At 35.0% G+C, this 26,337-nt stretch overlaps 2 protein-coding genes across 3 annotated transcripts in view; one reads left to right on the top strand and one right to left on the bottom strand.

Annotated features, from left to right (window-relative positions):
- Window positions 1-9,149, bottom strand: part of LOC126976883 (tyrosine-protein kinase hopscotch) — a 54,650-nt gene extending 45,501 nt beyond the window's left edge. Inside the window, exons 1-3 of the mRNA XM_050825519.1 lie at window positions 8,648-9,149; window positions 8,415-8,566; window positions 6,391-6,549 (exon numbers count right to left, since the gene is read on the bottom strand). Coding sequence (XP_050681476.1) covers window positions 6,391-6,549; window positions 8,415-8,566; window positions 8,648-8,887 — 551 coding nt within the window. The 5' untranslated portion in view covers window positions 8,888-9,149. The remainder of the gene's footprint in view (window positions 1-6,390; window positions 6,550-8,414; window positions 8,567-8,647) is intronic.
- A 4,316-nt stretch (window positions 9,150-13,465) lies between these two features.
- The window catches only part of LOC126976867 (ATP-dependent RNA helicase vasa), a 37,227-nt gene continuing 24,355 nt past the window's right edge, over window positions 13,466-26,337 (top strand). Inside the window, exons 1-4 of one of the 2 annotated variants that reach the window (XM_050825487.1) lie at window positions 13,466-13,624; window positions 13,933-13,974; window positions 14,052-14,157; window positions 22,845-22,970. In XM_050825487.1, the coding sequence (XP_050681444.1) occupies window positions 13,936-13,974; window positions 14,052-14,157; window positions 22,845-22,970 (271 nt within the window). In that variant the 5' untranslated portion in view covers window positions 13,466-13,624; window positions 13,933-13,935. The remainder of the gene's footprint in view (window positions 13,625-13,932; window positions 13,975-14,051; window positions 14,158-22,844; window positions 22,971-26,337) is intronic. The other variant, XM_050825488.1, reaches the window with a different exon arrangement.

The following is a 26,337-nucleotide window of genomic DNA, read 5'->3' as shown; positions in this document are numbered from 1 at the left end:
GGTATTAGCTATGAAGGATCCAACTTTTGTGAAAAAGGTATCAAAACACAAGTGTATCAAGATACAATTCTTAAGAAGGTAGAAAAGTCCCTTAACAACACCATTCAATAACCAAGAATGGTCCTTCCAGCAAGACTTGGCGCCGGGGTCATAAGACTCGGTCTACGCAGTCTTGGTTGGAAACGAACGTTTCGGACTTCATCGCTGAAGACTGGCCGTCGTCTAGTCCCGATCTTAATCCGCTAGATTATGATTTATGGTCAGTTTTAGAGAGTACGGCTTGCTCTAAACGCCATGATAATTTGGAGTACCTGAAACAGTCCATGCGATTGACAGTGAAGAATTTCCCATGGAAAGAGTGCGTGCTTCTATTGATAACTGGCCTCAACGTTTAAAGGACTGTATTACAGCCCATGGGGACCACTTTGAATAAGCTTTTTATATTTGTAAGTTGTTTTAAACTAACACACTGTAAAAGTAATAAATGTTATTTGCAATTGATTTATTTTTCTTTTAGTATTTATGGCTAGGTATTAGATAATACATAAATAAATACATAATAATAAGTAAGTACAATAAATACATAATACTTTTATAAGCAACAAAAACATCATCAAACTCAGCATATTGTATATATACCACTACAATCGATAAAACAATAGGAAATCCTCAAGAAACAAACGGGCCCCAGCTACTGTACATCACGGAAGTCACCAAACACATCCAAAAACTCAACGCAGCTCTGTGTAAATGTCACATAGACGAAAAGTATATACAAGTGCTAAAAATAATGTATAAGGGAAGCGTAAACCAAGTCAAACTAGAGACACGAGGCCCGAATACTGATCTGCAGAGTAGTGCGATAAGTATCCTATACCTATCACCCAAGTTATTCATAATGGTAATGCATGACATCTTTGATAATCTCAACTGGCAGTTGGAAGGGATTAAGAGAAGGGATCAATCAAATCGAGTTCGACTTATTCCCCTCAGATTTGCGGATGATATTGTTCTATTTGCAGAAACAAGTAAGGGCTAAGAAAAATGTTAAATACTTTGAAGACAGAATGCGTAGAACAAAGTCTTCAAAGGAATGAAGCTAAAACGAAAGTATTGACAATCAGCCACACAAACATAATCAATCTGAACGGAAAGCCGCTTGAATATGTAAAAAAAACGACACATACTTAAGTAAGCATTTATTATACATTCATCATCGAAGAAAAAAACGAAGAACAAGAGGTCAAGCGCCGTATTAACATGAGCTGGAAAAAATTCTGGTCCCTGAAGGAAATCCTAAAAGGAACCCGCCTAAAGAAAACCGTGATGGATAGCTGTGTTCTACCTACTCTCAAATACGGGTGCGAAACGTGGATGAAAACGTGATAACAAATTAACACTAAACTTGGTTCATGCCAAAAAACAATAAAAAGGAGCGTACTAAAAATAAAAAAATATAAAAGTAAAAAGTGAAGGGATACGACGAAAAACAAAGGTTGTAGATGCCTTACATTACGCTCTGAAACAGAAGTGGAAGTGGGCTGGACGTATAGCACGATGTAGAGACAATAGATGTACCTCCGAGGCAACTATGTGGGAAGGGCAAATAGGAAAATAAGAAAAGGACGTCCTGGGAAAAGGTGGATAGAAGATATAAAAGCGACAGCAGGAAACTTATGAAAAAAGATAGCAATGGACAGAGAGGTCTGGAACAAGCTGGAGGAGGCCTATACTCAAGAAGGTATTCCAATCAATAATGATGAAGAGAGTACATAGCAACAGTTAATGATACCAATAAATTAAATTTTTTCCATAATAAATTATGTAAAATGTAGATATTAGATACTTACTATGTAAATAATTGTAACAATATTAATTAGTACTATTTATTTTAATGGATGTATTCATAGATGATATTTGCCCTGTGCTTCCCCGGGGCGTAACAAGAATAGGGGAGTCCCAGGCCCAAGAGAGTCGTAAGAGGCGACTTAAGGCTTTTTAGAAGTGGGAGGAGAGTCACGCTGCCGTCTTATGACGTCAGCACAATCGGGCCAGACTCGTCCGGGTCAGTTACCACACTCGCACAGAATATCGCCGTGAAGTAGCGGCCCAGCGCCGCTATGTTTCGCATAGGTTAGTGTCGAGGACCAGAGGGTAGGGACCTGTCTACTCTCTCGCTCCGTGTAGATTTTGAGGATCGCGTCCGCATCTATGCGTGTGTCTACAGGTCCCATAGTGGCAACGCAGAAACGGATCATCTCATGGGCTGCGTTCAAGCGGCAATTTACGACGTGCTTGCACATATCCCCTCCGCTGAAATCGTAGACTTGGGTGATTTCAACAGGCACAATGCCTAATGGTTTGGGTCACGTACCACAGACTACGCAGGGCGATCTGTGCACAATTTTGCATTGGCGTATGGTCTGTCCCAATTGGTTGAGTCGCCAACGCAGCTCCCGGATGTGGATAGCCACATGCCGTCCTTATTACATCTTCTGCTGACTACACATCCCGATAGTTACCAGGTCTCTCTCGACGAGTGTAGTGCCTATCCGACGCCCATGTCGCAGACCACCAGCCACCCGCCGCGTTTGACACTACAAGGTGGACACCTCCAACATATATTACTATGCAGACGACAGCACTGGTGATGCCGTATGCACGGGCCGTGCAGGTTTCTCTCCGGAAATGGTCGACCAGCGCCAGGAGAAACTTTTATATTCTATCCAGTCCTCTCTTGAGAAGATCGCGGAATGGAGTAAATTGAACCTTGTCCAATTTAACCCCCAGAAGACTCAAGTTTGCGCGTTATTTACCAAAAATAAACCCATTTGTCGTATCGCCGCTCTTTGACAACACTTCCCTCAAAGCCTCGCCTAGTATCGGAATACTGGGCCTATAAATCTCAAGCGATTGCCAATTCTGCGGTTATCTGGAGGGCAAATCCAAATTGGCTTCGAAGAAACTGGGGGTCATAAATAGAGCACGGCAATAATTCAAGCTGGCCCACGTTCTTACGCTCTACAAAGCGCAGGTCCGGCCACATATGGAGTATTGCTGTCATCTCCGGTCTGGCGCACCCCACTATCAGCTCGATGCATTTGACCGCGTGCAACGCAGAGCAGCTCGAATTGTCAGCTCTGTGAACGGCTGGATGACTTGCTGTTGCGTAGAGACGTCGCTTCATTGTGTGTCTTCTACCACAATTATCACGGGGAGTGTTCCGAAGAGCTGTTTCACCTGATTCCTGCCGCCGAATTTCATCTTTGCACGACACGCCACAAATTAGGATTAGTACCCACCATCTGGATATGTGGCGTTCCTCCATAGTGCGGTTTTCAAGGAGCCTTCTTCCACGTACTACAAAGCTGTGGAATGAGCTTCCTTGTGTGGTGTTTCCGGGACGATACGAACTGGGTATCTTCAAAAAAGCGCGTACACCTTCCTTAAAAGCGGGCATCATAGTAAGCAGATATTTTTATTAAATAGAACTACTAAAGATAAAATGAAGCAGAATAACAATATAATTTTCCCAGTCTAGAAGTTATGCCATAATTCCACATTTTATCCCTACTAATATTATAAACTTTCACGCCTATAACACTGAACCGATTAAATTTATACAGAGATAGACTAGAGCTGGGAAAAGAAAATAGGCTATTTTAAATGCGAATAACAAAAACACAACCGACTTCAAAAACACTATCCCAAAACAATAGATATAATATGCAATAAAAAGTATAAAAATAATAGCGTATTTTTATACAATCTAATTAATTAATCTAATTCTAGTTCCGATTATTGTCATTTTTGGAATTGGTGTCCTTCCGCCGCGACTGGCTCTCGCCTCCTCACAACTCAGGCACATCTCGCCTATAACTATATTGTATGTAGTTACAAACCTATCTTGGATGACACTGACTCCAAAAACTACAATAATCGTAACTAGAATTAGATAAATTTATTAGATTGAATGAAAATACGCAATTATTTTTATACTTTTTAGTGCATATTGTATCTTTTGTTTTGAAATAGTGTTTTTGAAGTCGATTGTTCTTTTTTGTTAATTTTTTTTTAATTCATGATTTTTAGTGAATTTGAATTACACTAACTAACAATTTGGCTAAATATGTGTAGATATACTAAATTTTTCAATGCAGCAATGAACGTAAGCGCTTCGCAATTTGATTACAGACAGTCAGAAATTGTGCCACAGATTCTGCCCTTACTGTAAGTCGTTAAGAAGTCCCATTGATCATCATATTCGACTACGACAATTACTTGGCCAAAACTATGTTATGGTAGATGACTTAAATATCCGGATACCATAAAAATGATTCGGCCGAGTATCGTTAATTTGCTCCTAAGAATTGAAGAGTTCCGTTACTTTGTAATGGATTCCGTAATCAGAACCTAACCAAACTACCTATTTTTGAAGTATTTCCTTTCCAATAAAAAAAGAATCATCCAAATCGGTTGGCGCGATATTGAGTTATTCGTAAATTTATCATCCACTTTGCTATACGTATGTATAGCAAATTTAAGACTTTTATGGTTTTCTCATGGATGCCACTGTCAAATCTGGACCAAATTGCAATGGAACCACACGGAAAAATTCAAATAAAATAAGAATTATCAAATTCGGTTCACCCAGTCGAAAGTTTTGAGGTAACAAACAAAAAAAACATACCGACGAATTGAGAACCTCCTCCTTTTTTGAAGTCAGTTAAAAAATAAATAGAGAGGTTGAAGTAGCGGAAGGAATTTTGTTTGGGAATTCGTAGTTTTCGGAGATAAAACCATAAACTTTGTATTTAGGCAGGTGATTAATTCTTAATTCATTGAGTAATTCTTAAACATTTGCTCGAGCATTTTTGAAACTTTGACCTAAATAGGGATGAAATAGGATATTAAACTTCGTAGGGAAATAAATACCAAGAGACTGTCCACAATGACAAGGGGTATCCGCTGTAACATAAAAGAACGCCACCAGTAGCGAAAAGAGCAGTTTGTATGTATATTATTTGCAAAGTATCTTAAAAAATGAAAATGCTGCCCAAAATAACTATTCCACATGAAGTCGCGAGTAAAAGCTAGTACAATTATAAAGTAAATCAACATAACCTGTATATGATATGACCTGTATTTGAGTACACAAAATCTCAAATGACAGTAATGCCGGTTGATGTTAAACTACGTATAAAATGCTGAATGAATCGAGTTGGTTTGTTGAAGCAATTTTTTTTAAGTATATTGCCATGCTGAGAAGAAAATAATTGTCCCAACAGACATCACAAGCCTTTTCTGAGACTTCGGATCAGATTATTCTTACTTTGGAATCTTTGACCATCAGCGCTGCAGCATCTCCCCGTTTGGAGCAAACCATTAAAATAAAAAGAGAGTCTTAGGAGGGACAATAATTAGAAATGCTGCAAATGTGAGTGATATCTCTATATATCTGTAAAGAACTCTAAGTGGCGCGGGATAAGTTATATGGTCACATCCAATACAGAAAATGGAGTAAAGGTCATGCTGATAATGTTATTCTTGACGGAAACAGAGATAATGAACCGAGCGACACAGCGTATCACAGGGAACAACATTGAGTGTCATTTTATGATGTGTTCGTCAACATCCAATCGGCGGTTGATGACGTGCTTGCACATATTCCATTCATTCCGTAATCTTTGGTCTTCAACGCGCATAAAGCCAACATAATGCGAACCACAAATTTCGAGCGATGCAATGCAAAGCCAAACTGGCATCCGAGACAGTGGGGGTCTTCAATAGATCGAGACAATACTTCAAGCCGGCCCACTTTTTAGCACTCTGTGAGCGGCAGGTCCGGCCACATATGGAGTAGCGCTCTGATCACTTCTGGTGCACCCCAGTTATCAGCTCAAACCATATTTTTAGGAGGTCAAACGAGTTTATGGGTCACCGCCGTCCACATTTTCTTCAGCACCAGAGGAATCATAGGAGCGAGCGTTGGTGGCCTTTTAGAAAGGTAAATGTGCCTTTTTTTTGAAGGTACTCATGTCATATCGTCCTGGGAACACAAAATACGTGGAAGACAGTTCTTCCACGTATTGTCTTTGAAAACCACACTGTAGAAGTCTATCTAAAAGGACGGCAAAATTATCTGGTGTTTAAAGAGAATGGGCGTCAGTGATCACTTCACATTAACTAAAACAACTCGCACGATCGTACTACAAAACGATTGATTGTTACGAAATATATGTTAACAAACGGCATTTATTTCGCGCATATGTATAATGTTATATGTGTTGCATATTTCATATAAGTGCTGTTTACATAAAATTAATGTCTCAATTTGTAGATAGATAATAAAGTTGAAATTTCAAATTAGAACGAATAAAGTAAACTTACTTAACATTGTGGCCTGCAGAACATAGCTGGGGAAGACAATCGTAGGCATGTTTTTTCGGAAAGGGTCCATGTCGTCTAACTATCACTTTCGGTATATACTTCTTATAATTTCTCACCACATCGTTCAACTGAAGTTTCTCTTCTAATATTGCACGCATCCTGTTAAATACATTCATAACTATATTAATTACTTAATGTAATTCATCTTGAAATTTTCGCATTTTTTTCAACAGTGTTTAGCTAAAAGGGCGACATTAAATTAAAGCATGGATAAAGACCTACTTAGCCGTAGTAATAAAAAAATTAAAATACTGCAAAAGACTAAAAGTTAATAATAAATGTTTATTCATCTAATTCCTATTTATTTATTTTTTATATTATTTATACATTATTATATATATCACATGAAACACAATGTATGTACACAGACTCTATAAAATATAAATGTACCTATACCTAATAATATTATGTTTTAACACAAAACAAACTGGCACTGGTGGCAATTTGTTATAATGATTGTGTATATTTACCTAGTAAGGGTATGTTCTGATATGCACTGCGACCACTGTACAGTGTGACATCAATTTAGTATACTGTGAAGCCGTTCCTTTATAGCCAGTTATACTGATTACTATTTAAAAACAGAACGCAATCCTGTATACTGTCAGCCACATTTTTTGATGCAGCATTCAAATGAGTGTATTTAAGTTTTCTAGTTCATTAAAAAAAACTATTGTTGGGGTACTATCAAATTAAAAATATTTAAATTCATATAAATTGTAAATTGATTTTATAATATAATAATAAAGTTACACAGTCGAGTAGTTTTGTCTGATCATGTGATCAAAGTACTGCGAGTACCTTACCTTGATAACGCAAGTGCTCACAGTAGAATATGGGGACAATTTATAACGTCATATATTTCCCTAAGGTACTGCGGCAGTATTATGACAGTCTATAACAGATTTCTTTAGTGATAGCACTGTGCAGTGCTCTCAGTGCATATCGGAACATACCCTCAGTCAGTGTCATTCGTCATTTATCAGTGGCTTGAGGTAAGTGCTACCAACATAAAAAATGTCATCCATTACCACACTTAGATTAATAATAAAATAAATAGAGTACATAAAAAATAATAATGATGTAGACATAATATTATAATATATATGTAATGTTACTTGTAGTACAATTAATTCAAATATTTTTAATCAATAATATCACTTATTGAAAGTCAAAAACTACCACACATTTGTAAAAGTATGCCTCAGACCTGAGAAGAATGGATACAAGAAACTTAGCAGGCTTCTTGTGTTAAAAAAAATATGGTTACAATGTTAAATTGTACAATAAAATTTAATAGCCTGAGTGTGATTATTCCGTTCCCAATCTGGGGTATCATATACCACACAAATGTTTTTAACAATTCGTTTGAATTTTGTTAGACATTTGTTTTTAGCATTTTTTGGGATCTTGTTGTAAAAGCATATACAAAAAGACTTGCTAGCTTGACTTAGCAGAGTTAACTTAACTTAAGAGTTAGGTAGAGACATTATAAGTTTATGTTTGTTACTGGTATTAACATTAACACATTCAGTTAACATTTAATTGGATTGGAATTTGGAGCACATTTTGTCCACCTCCTTTGGATCCAAAGAGCAGCTAGGGATTCTTGATTAAAATCCAGACCTAAGCAAGGGATTTTTATGGTAAATACGATAAAAGTTTGTTACTTCTGTAAAATTTGATAAATATATTTAGATGTCTTAGCATTACATATTGTTTTGAAAAAACAAGAGCATAAAGCTACCAACACTATAGTTATTGATATTTTTTCACATACATATGAAAATTTCCTATTCTTTACTAACTCCCAATTGTAAGTTCTGAACTAATTTAACAATATAGAGGAATATGGTTCCATTGATCTCATAGATTATAATTTTCACTTACATGGGTACAAGCTGCAACACAAAACAATGACACAAAAATTAAGTTTACTTAATGTTTTTAAAAATATTACTCACATATCAGCAATCCCAAGTCCTAATAACTCCTGCTTATGTTCGGGATACTTTATCTCTGGTATATTGTTCTCATTTACATCATTTCTTGCTTGTTGGAAATAGTAATCATAAGTAGTTACATCTAATGTTATCAATAAGCTGAGTCGAGGTACCTGGATAGTAAATATTTATTTTTATATTAATGAAACAGTTAGTAAGATTATTGTTAGGATTAAATATTTAAACTGTGTTACCTTGAACCGTATTCTTAGTTCATAATCTCTTGAACTAGAGAGAACTTTGCTGTTATCTTTGAGGAAATACTCTGTACCCTTGATCCTCAGTGCAAATAAAGTACGCGTCAATGGAGGAATACTGTACTTCTTGCATAAAAGAATACACAACTCTTCTGCTGTTAAAGAACTCGAACAAGGTATTACGTTCGGTATCGGATCAATCACAACAGCTACTTTTACTTGCTCATGTGCAGCCATGGTTTGAACTTGACCAATAAATTGTGACGCAAAGTATTTTAGGTTTTATTGTAAATTAAATCTTATCACTAATGCCCAGGCTAAAAAAAGTATAACTATGAAATATCTTCTCCAACTCTATCATTTTGGTTAATACAAAATTGTTTAATAGGTATAAGTAATTTAATGCTAATTATTTATTTCTACGTATGTAGCTAATATGTTTATTTATTATGTTTCAGAATTCTGATTTTTGATACGGACAATCGGCGACCACCACAGACCAGAAAATATATTTTTTGCCACAGACTATTTTACTTGATAGTTGATACTTGATCATCTAATCGTAATAGCCTAAGCACATGCCCGGATCTGGTACGGCCGGAACTCAGACGGTCCGATGTGCGCCTTGCACCAATTGGTCCGACGTCGTACTCAGTACGGTCCAGACGGTAATAATAATAATGTTGTGCAACATACCAGACCGCGTCTGATGGTTCGGCCAGACCAAATTCCACCATGCTCATAGGCAACTCAAGAAAGTTAGCCCCCCAAATTTTTATTTTTTATTTTTTTTTATTACATCGTTAGTTCGCCATTTGTTCTTGATTGTTCTCTATAAACATTTGTTTGTTCTCGATTTTTTTTTAAATTTTCAATTCATTAAAATTGGTTAGGTTAGGTTAAGTTAGAACAGTTAAAACAACGCACGAGCCGAGCGTAGCGTGCCGCGGTAGCGGCCGGCGAGTGCCAGAACCAAATAGTGGGTGTTTCCCCCCATTTTTAATTAATTGTTTTTAAATAAAGAACAAACTATTATTTATAGCGAAAAATTAAGAACAAACTACGAACTAACGATATGCGATATTGAAAATTCAAAATTAGAAAAAATTTTTTTTTGGGTAGGCTAAGTTTGATGAGCCCGCATAGGCTGTTTTGAGTTTTGACAGCTTGTCGTACCCGGGCGCCGAGCAGACAGCGTTGAAGTTTGTGTCCTTAATGCGAATTTATATATATATTAATACATACAGTATTGTAATAGTTTTAAAGGGTTTTTTTGTGGTTAGGAGACACATATAGAAAGATACTTCATTTTTATGAGATTACATCGGCAGGTTTCTTTACTTTATACTTAACAGTTACTTACAATAATGTGGATATTACTACTTATAGTAGACCACATAAGCTAAATTTGTTTGTGCTGAACAGTTAATTAAAAGAGATTACTTCATTTTTATTTTAATTGCATATGTTACTAGTTGTTTTTTTTATATTTATATAATACATTACATAGATCAGTATTTGGTTTTCTTTTTGATATTTATATAATAAATTTATTTGTGGTAAATAGTTAAATAAAAATACGAAAGTTAGTGAGTGTGTGTGTATGTTTGTTACGTGTTCACGCACAAACTACTGAATGGATTTGAAGTGCGTGTGTGTGTGTGTGTGTTTTTATTACTTCTTCACGCAAATTGTTTACTGTGTTAAGCCCGTAGGAGTTACAAAAATACATATTATACACCACGCCTATTATAAAAATATTAAAAACTTTACGATAAAATTCAATCATAAATCAACATTTCATTACATTGAGATGTAAAATTATTTATAAAAAGAATTAATTGAAAACACGAGCACGTGCGCCGAGCCCTATAAATACGGTCACATTGTTGATACTCGAGGGAATCGTGCTCGGGCTGTCGTAAGGTCCTCTGGGTCGTCATATTTTTGCCTGTAGAATATACAAAGGTGGTCAAATACTCTTGCAGTTTTCTTTCCATGATCCAATTATGGTGATCACCAGCAAGTTGACAATTGTGACGTCACTTATAAAAAGAATTTTAAGGCTCATTTTCCGTCATCGAAGGTTCGATATGATGTTTACAGCTGTTGTACTTCGTAATGAATTTTGGTAACATACAGGAACAAGTGTGCTGCAATGCGTAGTGCAGAACAGTGTGTGATGTCATGTGATGCATTGCATAGTATTTGCATAATACAGCCAGGCTCAAGCGATGGAAGACCACTGGTACATGTCCCTTGGCTATGAATCTGTGACATAGTTGGTGAGATTTTTACATTTACTTGACAGGGATGGGACATTTGGTCAGGTTAAGCGAACATAACGGAACATGACACGATGCTAAACTACATAGTGTTTACGTTTAAATTGCATTTTATGAAATAATTTTTAATGTTTTTTTTTAGTTTTATGTTTAATGGATTGATGCAGGTGTTGAACTCATCAGGAATATTTTTGAGGCCTGGGAGGAATCACAGAATGCACTTGGTATCTTCTGTGATTTATCTAAGGCTTTTGATTGTGTTCAACATTCAACGCTGGTCAGGAAGCTATGCCACTATGGTATAAGAGGATCTGCACTCGATCTTCTGATCTCATATTTAAATAATAGGATTCAGAGGGTCGAGGTGAATGGCAGGATATCTCCTGAGACTCCTCTCGGTATGGGGGTACCACAAGGGTCTATTCTTGGACCCTTCCTCTTTCTAATTTATATAAATGATCTACCTAACCTTGTAGAAAAAAAACACAAGGTGGTATTGTTTGCGGATGACACTTCACTTATATTCAAAGTGAAACGAAGCCAAGTTTTAATAACTTATTGTTAAATCATCATAAAACCAAATATATTAAATTCACCGCGCCAAATGTCAAAAATGTAGATGCGAATATTTTATTAAATGGAGAGGTGGTAATACCAGTGGAATCTGCTATATTTCTTGGCATTACTCTTGATTCCAAATTGCAGTGGGGCCCCCATATTGAAGGATTGGCGAATAGGCTTAGTTCTGCAGCATATGCGGTTAAGAAAATCAGACGGTTAACTGACATAGATACGGCGAGATTAGTATACTTTAGTTATTTTCATAGTATTACGTCCTATGGTATATTGTTATGGGGCAGTGCGGCCGATATTAATACTATCTTTGTGCTGCAGAAGAGGGCTATTCGCGCGATTTATAACCTAGGTCCTAAAGAATCATTAAGAGAAAAATTTAAAGAAATAAACATTTTGACTATTGCTTCTCAATACATTTTTGATAATGTTTTGTATGTTCATAGCACATTGAGGAATTTTCTAGAAACTGTGACATTCATAATGTTAACACGAGGAACAAACATAAACTTGTTATGCCTACTACTCGTTTGAGTTGAGTTAGTAAGTCTTTTGTTGGGCGATGTATATGCTTCTACAATATGATCCCAGAAAATGTACAAAACAAATGTGTTACGAAATTTAAAAGAATTGTTAAAAAACGTTTGTGTGGGAAAGGTTATTATAGCATAAACGATTTTCTTAATGACACCACGGACTGGGATTAAAGCGAACACCCTCAGGCTCTTTAATTATTAATGTTTATTGTACGATATTACAATGTAATCCATATTTTATATTAAAAAAGCCCGCTGAGTTTCTTGCGCCCATTCTTCTGAGGCAGTCTCTTTTGAATGGGTGGTAGATTTTGACGTTCAATAAGTGATTATAAATCCTATTTTGAATAAAAATATTTGAATTTGAATTTGATCCAACGGTGTGCCACTGGCTCGGAGCGCTACACAGTGGAAACTGCATTTGCTGCTTAGCCTGGTGTGATACGTAGCATATACGGAAGAAGTGTGGACTTCCAATTTACATACATTACACAGTTGTTCGAGCACTTATATCTGGAGAATGGCTCGACTGATTTTCATGATTTTTATATTGTTGGATTTGTCTCCGTTCCGAACCGCAAAATAATATAAAAACATGGAAATGTTGACGAATAAATAAAATACTTTCTAATAATGATAATCTCTGGATCTACTGAAACGATTTTACAATTTTTCTTACCAATAGAAAGCCACATTATTTGTGAGTGTCTTATGCTATATTATATTAAAAATGAAAATAATTTTTCGCGGTGGTGGTTGTCGGCATTAAAAAATAAGTCTGAGAAAAAACGGTCGAACACTAAAAATAATTTATGTGGCAAAACAACGTTTGCCGGGTCAGCTAGTTCACCATATGTTTAGGTCGCAAGGTTGTATGAAGTTAAAGCACCAGTGATAGTAGATAATGAAGAGAAAATCCAGTTTAGAAACAAGCACTTTTAATTACACAAGTAAGAATAAATAGATAATTAAATATTTTATGATAATTTGGACATGTATAAATAAATAAAATATGTAAAATAAATAAATAAATACATAGAAATATGCGATAAGTCACCCACATATGTATGGAAAAAGTTGAGCTCGTGAGAAAATTAATGGCCACTCTTTTCAACCAACTTCAAAATGAAGGACGTTCTCAATATGTCGATATGATTTTGTGTTGTTGTCGTTCGTATGTTTCTATCTCAGCCTCAGTTGTATATCGCTTGTCCTGTCTATTTATAGTGAAGTCACCGACGCTTGTACAGCTTTTTGTTCTAAAGCTATTTAAACATGATCGGTTTTGGTATGGCTGAACAAAATCCCACCATTTGTATTGACTATAAATTGAAAAACCAAAGATTAAAAAAAGCATCCGTAGGTATAAAATAGGTTTTTTGTTAATAGTTTAAACAAAGGTACTCTGTGGTTGTTAGGTACATTGATGTTCCTAGTTTCCTACCAATACAATATTTTCTTTGTTTCAACTTTCAACTTCACGGAACTCCGGTGGTAGCTGTATATTGCTTGTTCCTTCATCATTCCAACAGTGAACAACTTTTCTCAAAATTTAAAAAAAGTCCATATTCTAGTACGCTGTTAGTAATATTTTATTTATTTGTATATTTTGAATTTTGATAGAAGTTTTACACACGTGCTATCTTGCTAAGCCGGTTTTCAAAATTCAAACTGATGAATGGCTTCCTCCAAGCTTAATTTTTTTTTTATTATTATCTATTTTGAGTAACGACTGGTTCAATGTGTAATATCTGAAAATCATAGTGGCTAGGAGTAATAATGTTCTGGTGAAGGCTGAGACGTTTCTTTGTGCCTACGCCTAGTAACTTCCTTGCAAGAAGCTTTTTTAAATTTTAAGCATTCATCGAAATTTACTGTTTTGTTTCAGATAATGGATGATGAATGGGATGATGATTGCAGCGGTGTAGTGGCAAGTTAATTGTATTATGTTATATATCTTACTTGACCGTTAACAGTAATAATAATATGCTGGTTTACTGTTCATAGGTTCCTCCGCCACCACCAGTCCATTCCAACTTAAATACATGCGGCGAAGTGGTAAATTCACGCGGGAGAGGATTTACAACATTCACTGATGAGGAGAATGAAGATGGTAAATGCAGTCTCTTATATTTAAAACTCATTCCTATGTTACATTCACAACTAGCTATTTATAACCTTAAATTACTTAGTACCTACCTATTTTTGTGAAATAATATAGTATATCTTCGGCACTCTTCAAACTGTAACAATAATGGTCTATCAGTGCAAAAGGTGGTCACCGGTAAATCCTTTATATTTAATTTTATAAACAAACTAATAAATCTGAAACATGAATAGTACTAATAATGTTCTATACCACACCAAAAGATCATTCAAGCACCTTATTAAAACCTATTACCTTGTTTAAAAGTTGAGTATTTCAGCCAATATTTTATTCCATCAAATGCACACAATATTATCATGTCAGTGTTGCAACTATTATCACTGATATAGAGCTGTGGTATTATAAACATCATTCATTTCCTTTTTCATTGATATTTACCTGTTGAGTGATTGTTTGAAGACTGGTTCATCTTCTGGAAATGGATTTCTTTTGAAATAGTATCATAATGACTTCAATTGTTATTTGTTTCTCAGTGATTCTGCCATCACGCTTCAGATTTGTTGATTATCCAGATCTGTTAGTGTTGACTATTTTATAGGTCCACAATGGTATGTCTTAATAGACACTTTTTATATAATTGGGGCAAACAGGCAAGAGGCTCATGTGATGGGAAGTGGTCATACCCATGGACATATGTAACACAAGTGGTGAAGAGATATGTTGCCATGAAGTTGGGAGAAATCTGGATCTTCACTTTTTTTCCATTGTTTTAGGTAATTTTCTTCTAATTGCATTGCCATGTATTGATTCGGGAATGATGTATAGGTATCAGAGATTCCGGTCTATTAACAACATCCATTTTATCTGCAGTGTCAGTATAACCAGTGAATTGCTGTGTCCTTTGTTCATCGCATGGTTACTCTATTTGTATTTGCAATGGATTAAAGTGTGTTTTCAACCAAACTAAACTAAAACCAAAGGAAACTCATGAAGCCTGAACAATAATGTTGTAAACATTCCTGAATAAGGGCAGAGGCGTCACCTTGTATTGTATCACTTGAAGTACAAATATACTTTCTGAGTGTTCATATTAAAGCAAAACAAATACTTTCTCTCTGAAACATTGTGTTTGTTGTTTAGAGTGGTTAATATATTGTGTATTATTTAAGTCATATTCTGTGTATATCTTGACTCATTTATTAACAGGTTAATGGACTCATATACATCAGTGCTAATCTAGAGTGGAATTTCACTGCCACTCTTGTCAGTTGAATTCTTTTTCACCATAAAACTTATTTATACTTGATTGGCTCTAATGGCTGACAGCGTACGGTTTTCAAGGACCTTTCTTCCACGTTTTACAAAGTTGTGGAATGAACTTCCTTGTGCGGTGTTTCCGGGACGATATGACATGGGTACCTTCAAAAAAAGCGCGTACACCTTCCTTAAAGGCTGGCAACGATCCTGTGATTCCTCTGGTGTTATAAGAGATTGTGGGCGGCAGTGATCACTAAACACCAGGTGATCTTACGCTCGTTTGTCCTCCTTTTTCATAAAAAAACACAGTTAAAAAGGGCTCCCAGCTTTTAGTAATAAATGTGTTACAAATACCATAGTGACATATCTTACTAGAGCTATAATAAAGTAACTTATGAATGTGCAGCACATTAACTCATGTACAAGTGTGAACTACAAGTGCTGTCAAGTATCCCTTGTCAAATAAATTTCAATTTGAAACACGTGGGAACAGCTTCAAGTGTCGAAAGTATAATTTGCAATGTTTATAGTCCAATATATTATTAAAGCTTTATTTATACTACAGTAGGCATTATCTTACGTTTTGTATTCTTCTTCTACGTGGTACACGTAATATTATTAAGATGGCTGTAAAATGCAAATAACTTTTTTTTGTCAAACATCTTTGATTCTCGCGCGAAACCTTTTGAAACTGATAATGATGTCTATGAAGGCTTAAGTGAATGATAACATATAAAACAAAAAAGAAACAAGTTGAAGCAATGCTTGTGATGATAGTTGAGCCGTCTCGTCATTTATTTTTTCAGTTTAAATGGGCTAATTGTGGGCGGCCTTTGAACAATGATCATATACAACTAATTTTTGACTAATTTGAAAAAAATATATGAATCGAAAATTTCAAAAAAAAAAGTAACAAAGAATTAATATAAGTATAACTATATCGCCTTAGGGAGAGTCTTCGCTAATGACAAAGCTTAAAAACCAAATAATTAAACTGTAAAAATATTTCACGGCTGAGATCCCTCGATGTTTCGGCTTTGCAATCACAATAATTCAATCACTGGTCCAATGACATTATCATTCAAGTTGAAATCGCCGAACTATAATTAGTAAGAAGCATAAATCTTTGATCATAATATAATTAATAATTCATAACTTTTATTCTTTACAACAAAGGCAGTCATAACAAAATGTTGAAAAACGTTCCGTTTCACCATCACACAATGTTTATTTTTTCTATAATCTGAACAATAATACGTAACACCATACACAAATTTTAATAAAAACCCGAATCGTCGCGGGGTGAGAGGAGTGTCAATTGAAAGGGAAAAATAAAACCATTACCAACCCCAAATTCCGGATGCCAAAATGAAAACTTTGAAAGTTTTTTTTACTGTGCTTATATGCGAACCAACTTGGAATACGCGTCTGAAATATGGAACCCTTGTTAGGTCACATAATTATATAAAGAATATAGAAAAGATTCACATGAAATTTACTCGTTTTCTTTCGTATCACAAGTAAGAGATAGACTGAATATTGGGAACGGCCTTAAGCAAATTTGTTTCTATATGTGGAATTACAAATTGGCATTTAGAATTATGTTTACTTGACCGATTTGTAAACGTTGCTGTAAGCTCCCCAAATAAAATAAAATTTATGTCCGGGCTACACTAAAAACTAATAAATACATTTCTTATTTTGCATGAATAAATAAAAAGAGATCGGGACAACATAATATAGGCTACTTTTATCACTAACTAGATAGGCTAGATGCAGGAGGGAAAGTATTTTTGTTGATTTATAGAATCTACGCCGACGACGTCGCGGACAGCTGCTACAAATTTTGATTCTTTGATAGTGTCGAAATATACGTTTATGCGGCATAAACGGCCGCTTCTTTTTTTACGTAAACGTAGCAGTTAGATTTTTTCACAGCTTCAATTTCAACTCTATACCTCCACGTGTTCCCAGGTAAAGGTTCTTGACAAACAGAAATCGAATGTTTCGAATTAATTGATAAAGTTAAAAATTGTCTAATTACTACCTACTTAAACCTCAAAAAAGCTATCGAGTACAAGTGCAACCAACTGCATGTCTCAACATTTAAATCAGGAATTCCCAACCTTTTACTCTATGGGCCTCACCCAACTTTATGCAAAAATACTATATCACCAGGGATTTAATTGGTTAGTCGAAATAACAATATTAAACAAACAATGAAAATATAAAGTTTTTTAATTCAATTGACAAGCAGGTCCTTAATCAATTTTAGTGCTAGCACGCATTGCGATTTTTTCCCGCGCGGTCTCTCCCGCAAAACTCTGTGACATATGACACTGTATGAAGCTGCACGAATTGCGGTGCAAACAATCCGCGATGCGATTTTTTTTACCAATGCTCGGCTACGTGGCCGCTCACTCTGTACTCTGGCTGGTGATGGCTCGTTGACAGTTCTGTCAACGAAACGTTAACGTTCATTTACATTTATCAACTAGTTAATTCTTCAACCTTCGTAAACGTAAACAAACAAATGTCCCTCAGGCATATCCCTCAAACATAATGCGGATTATCAAACATATCACACTCTCAGTATTTTTGAAACTTAGTCTAGGTTTATCTGCATAAACAATATAAACTTAAATTGTCACATTGAATGCAGACTGTATTGTAAACATCTCACTTGTCTGCGCGGTGAAAGTGTTTTCTCGACGTTTGTTGTATGTGATTCTATCTTGCTTTTGATTGAACGACCACTAACATTTATTACTTTTTCAATATAATAACATTAAAATACATAGATCTTGTAAAATGTGATTTTAGCTATTTAAAATAAAAATTGTCAAGTTTTTTTTTATACCCTGAAACAATTATAGCGTTGTCCATAATAATAGATCAAGGAAGCTTTCAAATTTATTTAACAATAATTAAACTCGGTCGTATTCCGAGCTTATAAAAGAGACCCGATAATGATCCATTGACTATATTTCTCAGAACTAGCAATAACATATTAAATTAGTCAAGTTTCAAGAGGCAAGTGTGCCATCAACGTGACGCGGGGGTCGCTAGCTCGCGAGTCATAACTCTTGTCTCTTATGTTAACCGGTGTCTCTCAGACAGTGCGAGCCTAGCGCGCCATTGCAACAATATCGTTATAAGTACCATACATTTTTAAAATAAATATTTCGAAATTCAACTTTTTATACGGTACTTCGAGTTCAAAAGGACATGACCGTCGCTCGCAATCTATGACGTTATTTTCAACGTAAGCTTTTTAATTTGCTCGTTGCGTATGGGTTCTCGTTTATTCAACGAGACGTACGCGTTGAATTCAGAAACGTCGTTGACGAATTCAACTAGTTGACTCATAAACAGTTAACGTTGATGCGTTGACAGCAGATCAACGGTTGATTCAACTAGTTCGTTGATTCAACGCTCATCCCTAACTCTGGCTCAGTCGCGACTCGCGTGACGCATGAGAGGAGGATGTCGTGCTCGTCGCCTGCTGTCACCGAACAAAATATGATTATATAAAGCAGAACACACATGGAATTTTTAAAGAAAGCATTCCAAAAATTTCATTCTAAATTCAAAATTATTTATTCAATTTGTTATTTTCACTTCTGAGATTAAATATACAAATTTAACTAGCTGCCCCGACAGACGTTGTTCTGTAGATAGTAAAAAAACAACTGTTTTATATTTCAAAACATCAAAAATTATTTCGGAAATATGCTCCCTGTTGTTAGAATGAAATTGTTTCACAGCGGAACTGTCAAACCGTGCGTCACTAAATTCTCTCATAGAAAATATGTCCATACAAAACAAATATTGAAAATAAAAATATTTATGGGTCCCAAATCGAAATAAAAACTACCCTATCTCTCAAGTTGGACCAAACTGCACTCCATGAAGTAATCACCATTAAAATCCGTTCATTAGTTTAGGAGTCCACTGAGGACTTTTCATTCGTTTCCGACACCCGAGAAGCGCGGGTTCGAATCCCGCATCGTCCATAAAATATTTTGGTACATATTAAATTTGTATATTTGTTTTAATTTTATCTCATTAGATAGGTAACAGCAACGTAACTTTTACTTATTATATAATATGTGTTGTGTATGTAAGACTGATGCAGCCACTACATTCCTTATTCTTTTGAGGTTAGCTCACACTAGTTGTTTGAGTATTTTGTTGCATTACTTCGGATACTTTTTCATATTATAATAATAATATATAATATTGACACACTCTTTACACAAATTATCTTGCCCCAAGTTAAGCATATAACCTGTGTTATGGGTTACAAGACAATGATATATTTAATACAATACAATGGAATAAAGTAACATAGTCAAAGTACTTAAACATACATAAATTCATATAAACATTTATAAAATACATTTAAGCATCCATGACTCGGAAACAAACATCCATATTCATCATATAAATGCTTGCACCTACCGGGATTCGAACCCGGGACCTCTAGCTTTGTAGGTAGGATCGATAACCACTCGGCTATACAGGTCGTCATATTAGACACTTAAATATTTATATGATAATAAATTACTAATTGCGCTGTTCAAATAGGATTTAGGTATAAACTAAGTAACCAAATTTATATGAATAAATAAAATTCATTTACACTAAAATTTTGAATTGTACTTAAATAAGTACAATTCAAAATTTTAAAGCTGTCAATATGAAAAGAGTAAGCATATATTTCTTTCTTTTTTCCTAAGGCTCCACTTTTGCCACGTGTAGGCAAACTGCAAAAAATGTACTGTAAAATGTATGTAAAATATATTTAACCATGAGGCGTACAGACTAACTACTAACATTAAAATTTATTGCCTATTATTTTCGCGATCCTAAATATATGGGTACCAATTATCATCAAAATCGTTTCAGCCGGACAAACAAAGATTAACAATAGTTAAAATAACTTGAAGATTCATATCAGTGATTAGTAACATGGAAAGACAGAGCCTACAAATGTATAATTATATGAATATATTATTTGAATAGATTGATACATCTGTCATTTTAATTTTTATGTTGTCTAAACATAAACGTTCGTTTCTTTTGAGTTGCGTGACAGTTTATTTTGCATTATAATAATTATTTCGTTTATTTCATAGATTTTAATATCGCATCTACAGCATATTATACTCCAGAGAGTCATCATGTAAATTGTTCCTCCGTAGAATACAAAATTGAATAATACTGGCAACCTATCCATGAGTTTGGTCAAAATAAATATCTTCCACGGGGTAGGATACAATCAAGGCACACAAGTAGAATAACGTATCGACTGGTTGACCCGTCGATTTCTAATACTAGAGCTGCTCTTGCTGGATACTGTTGTATATGTTTGGTGGGTAGACATTCTGTTGGTTGCTGTGCTCATGAAATGTCTGTTGTGTGGTTTTTAGGGCAGGGCATCAAAATGAGATTGAGCCACCTTTATCGTTTATAAAAGATGATTTTGAAAATGATGACTAATAATTAATATTTATACTATATAAACAATGTCTTTCTTCTTCCTATGATACAAAGTGTACAAGATCTTACCTCAATAGAATTTATATGAAATACTTATTTTATTAAGGCTGAAATTATAATAATGGTTATTGAGTATTTTTGGCATGTTTTCTGTTTTACTGGTGCCCTGACTGCTTAACTGAAGTATTGGGGTGTCGGTGTACACACGCCTGGAACTATTAATATACTTGTGTGATGAACACTGTTCTGTGCATCATTGTAAACCTTCTTTTATCAGCTGTATCCTTTTCTCTTCCTACAGGCTCTGTTTATTTTGATATCAGATAGTACTCCCCCTACTTAATTATTGCCGTTTCTGTTTTCTCAAGATATTATAGCTTATTATTAACATTTCTATATGATTTTTAGGTTATTTTAAAAAATCGCTATTTAACTATTACTTTTACTTGTCTTAATTTCCGTACGTAATTTGTAGCAAAAAATATAAGTATTTTTTCATCCTCCAGTATTGGTGACATCCTTTGACGCTCGGCTATAGTATATTTATAAAAATATGATATTTAAAAGTAAAGATAGGTTACCTAGACAACATTCGGTGTTTATAAATGATACACTAACGCACACATGAATAATTTAACATTGCAATAAATAGCACACTACACTACATTACGATTACACTTCAAAGAAAGATAGCAAAAGCAATTATCGCAAGCGAAAAAGAGATAAATCTAATTTTCTAATTGCTTCGTATTTGAATAGATAAATACAGAATCATCCATCAGATATGATTTTTTACCGTACACCGTGATTTATGTCTAAAATACGATTCATTCATGAGTTCATGTAGTAAAAGTTTTAAAGTAGTAAAACTGCAATGAAATTAGGTAAGGGTCATTTTTTTATAAAAAAATAATTTAATATTAGTTATAGTATATAGTCACATTGGTTGTACATAAAATAATGAAAAACATAGACATAACAAAACAAAACCGAAATTTATTTCCAATAATTTTTACAATTTTACTAACAATGGCTCCAAAAAAAACTTAAGTTTTCAATTATTATTTTTTGTATCTTATATTATTGATGAATGTCTTTTTGTTGAGGGTTAATTACAATAAGATAATAGGAGAAGAATAAAATGATCCATTGATTCTTCTGCAGTTAGCAAGGGATATACCGAAAGGGACAGTTTTACTGAAAAAAACCTTCGTAAGCAAATAGCACTCACTGTCCACGTCCGTTACCTACCCTAAAACTTGTTTTTCCTACCTATATACGCACTTGTTTATTATTACATTTCGTATTACATTCACTGGAACAACGCTTTTTTTACATCATTTCCTAAAATATACTACCTCGATCATCCCGAAACAGACAGAATCAATATTTCGCCATTTCTGTACGTTAATCTATGTCCGCACTCGTGACTCGATTCACGTTTCGGATTTCGGCTTGGCGGCTATCGGCGATGTCATGGCGTCATATTTATTTTGTTAGAGAATTAATTAAATCAAATAAAATGTTACAATTCATGAATTCTTAACTGTGGTATGTAAATCTATGATTTCTTTTTACTTTCGTAATTACTGCATTTTCCCATAACACAAGACGGCATTTTAATGGTGTACCAAATGTCAAATTGTAAGCAATTCTGTCAACAACAAACGCGTGCGTACCGTTTTCGTATGGAGAGAGCGAATACAACCAAAGGAACCAATTGACTCCATTTAGGCGACTGATTTTCGGCGCACTAGTGATATAGATACCTCTTTTAATACTATAATATCATTGTATTTATTTGGTTAATTAACAATTAACTAGGTAGGTAGAAGTAGATTGGCTACTTTTAACTATAAAACATAACAAATATTGTTCTTTTTTGTTACTGCATCAGCTCCTTGAAATTAATGAAAATATTTACATTTTAGGTGTGAACAAGTTCGGAAGTAACGGGTTTGGCGAACGTCGAGGTCGTGGAGGGTTCCGGGGACGAGGTGGTAGAGGAGGGGGGAGAGGAGGCGGCAGGGACAGGCGAGATGGAGACTCCAACGGAGGTTTGTTAGCAGAGTAATGGTACCTTAACAAGATTATAGCAGCAACTTGTTGTATACCGTCCTGTCTATAACTTTAGCATATATAGCATAGATATCATATTATATACTTTAGATATATAAAAAATCACCATGGAAATCAATTTTTTTCATGTGATTTATAAAAATAATTAGACACTGGTTATTTATAAACATTAAAACAACATTTATCGGTCCTAATTTAAAAATGCGATCACACACATCAAAAAAGTCTAAGCAACATGTACTAATTAAAATTTTAGGATGGTTCACATTATAACGTTGTATTTTATTTTTAAAATAATATTTTTAGGATCCTATGATGTAAAAATAACAGCTGTTGTCTTTATAAGTTCTTTTAATAACAGAAATTAATTATATTAGAATATGCTACAGAAACTAAGGTACAAAAGCAACTATACAGTTTTTTAACAAAATGAAATTTCTAAAGAAAATGAATTTATTGTGAAAGAATAGGATAATTTAATACAAAGTATGGCCTCCTCTACTACTCAGAACTTGTCGGCAACGATTATTCATTGAATTAATGAGACTGTTTATGTCATCTTGCGGTATTCGCTCCCAATGGAATTTTAGCAAATCCTTCAGCTGTTGGGTTGATGTCACTCCGTCCAAGTCCTTCAAAACACGTCTCTGGAGCATGTCCTATGCGTGCTCGATGGGTTTGAGGTCTGGCAATTATGCAGGCCAGGGCAATACCCGGATGTTCTCCGTTGCCAAGTATTGACTGGTTCGCCGAGGTGTATGTGAACGTGCATTGTCTGGCATTAACGTAAAATCGGAGCCAAAGTTTTGTGCAAATGGATGGACACAAGGTCTGAGAATATCCTCAACGTGATTTTCAGCGTTCATGTTTGCATTTACAAATACGAGCTCAGTTCGCCTGTTCATAATACCCGCCCATACCATAAGTGTTGAGCCGCTGAATGGATGAGCTTCCTGAATGCACCTGTGCCTTTCAGTATTTCCGGGCCGACGGTACACTCGCACCCTTCTTGTACGAGGGCGGCACTGAACATTTCGGGAAACAAGGAAGTGACACAACATTACTATTTAAAAATGTATTTATTGCTTTCGAAGTATTAGTCGTGATGGAGGATGATGCGGCGGTTGCAGTTCTCTTTACGGAGTTCATAAACGACCTGTGGCAAACAAATGCTAGCATACCATTTTGCATTAACCGTTCTTAGTGCCTCTAGAGGAATAGTCGCAACATGGTCGGTTTTGGAGACAAACGTGGCCACCATTTTTTTTGCAACACTGAACGAAGAATTTTGTGTTGGCTTTAGCTGATTTTTCGAACACCGAAACTCGTGACTGGTTTTGTTGTTTCGGGTTCGTACGCATATATCCAGGATTCGTCACCTGATACGATGTTGTATACAGCATTTGAGAATCCTGCGTGGAATCTTTCGAGAGTTCTGACGCACCAAGTACCGCGAGCCGCTTTTTGCTCTTCACAGAGCAAATACGGTATCCATCGGGAAAACAACTTTTTTACACCTAATTATTCATGCAAGATATAATAATAAGATATATATTTAACTCATCCCAATGTCTAAAAGTGCGGTATGTCACATGTCGATCTTCCTCAATCAGCTGACGCACAGCATCAACGTTTTCTTTGATGACTGCAGTTTTTGTCGAACTTAACGGGGATCATCACTGAGCTTGACACGTCCACGTTGAAATTCAGCAATAAATTGTGGTTTTGGATGGGGCTTCATCACCCAATGCAGAAATCATCCGGTCAACACACTGTTTTTGTGTTAAACCACTTCGAATGTCATAATAAATCATCGCTCTAGAATTTTCTCGAGTCAATTCCATTTTCTCAACGACTAAACAAGTTTGAAAAGAACTTGTGACAAGACCCAGAATCTTTTTTTATATAAATAAATAGTATTCGATTTTTAAAACCAAGGAGTTTTCAATTAAAAAGATTTTAATATGACAGGAACAGTGGAAATATTCCATTCCCGATACTTTTAGTGCAGCCCTCGTATCAGGCCTAAACCCAAATCGCGACTCATCGGAAAACATAATTCTATCCCATTGTTCCTGGGTCCATGTTCTGCATTCTGTACACCATTCATTTCGACGAGCGCGATTCCCGTGACGTATCGGTGGGCACTTAATTGGGCGTCGAGCTTGTAGGCCGTACTCATGCAGTCTATTTAGCACAGTTTGGGGACTTACATCAACACCACTTGAATTTTGTAGACTCAAACTTATCTCTCGAGCGGTTATCATCGGCTGGCGTCTTGCAGCTGGTTGTATGTGCCGGTCTTGCCGAGTGGTTATACTCCTTTTACGGCCTGAATGCTGTTCAGCGGGTTCCCTTGTATTATTGTAGCGCTGCCAAAGACAACAAATAACACTTCTATGAATGCCAAAATGCCGAGATACCTGAGATTGATTACTTCCCGGTTGCAACATCCCTACAGCTTTTTGCATTTCATTTGCCGTCAAATGACGTCGCTCTATGACGTAAAGAATTCAATTTTGTCGGTTTATTTAAACTTTATTTAAATGGTTGGTAAAATTATAAAATCAAGACTAAACGTTGCAATAAAAACATACTTAAATTCAAACAAATTCCCTTTAATTTAATTTTATGTAAAAACAAAACATAATCATCAATAACAAAAAAGTTTACATGTGCATACGCACTTTGAGTGAATAAAGAATTAACATAAATGGTATATAAATTTGTAATATCATGCATGTTGCTTAGACTTTTTTTATTTTTATTTTAGTCCGAAAAGTTCGTACGCGACCGTTCTACGTACGGGGTGACAGACGGTAGCAGAACAATAAATGGTCCACAAACAGACATTCATAATAAATAAATGACCTTTACATTTTATTTGATATAATTACTATGAATTCATTAAATAAATATTATACTACTAAAATATCTGTTGTTTGTATTTTATAAATAGTTATTTACTTATACGTATAGAGGTTTTAGATACTGAATCTTTTGCTTTACATTACCGAAAAACTAAAGTTCCGCGTTTGTCTGTAATTCCGCCAACTCTTTTTACTGTGCAATGGATTTTGATTCAGTTTACAGCGTCAGTTAGATAATTTATATAATATTTAAATATGAATAAAGTGGTATTTAGATAACTACAGTCGGATTAACTCTAGGAATCTATAATATAATGCGACATGAAATAAAAAATATTGTAATTCGTTCTACTTGGTGAAAATAAAAAATAAATATAAATTATGTAGAATTATTTGTTATGGACATTATTTATTTATTTTATTTGAATGTTACAGAATTTTAACAAATACATAACATACAGGAAAACTATTGTTT

Source organism: Leptidea sinapis, chromosome 42, assembly GCF_905404315.1.
Source record: "Leptidea sinapis chromosome 42, ilLepSina1.1, whole genome shotgun sequence".
NCBI lineage: Eukaryota > Metazoa > Arthropoda > Insecta > Lepidoptera > Pieridae > Leptidea > Leptidea sinapis.
The sequence above is the reverse complement of the archived record's forward strand: the minus strand, read 5'-3'. Positions and strand labels throughout refer to the sequence as shown.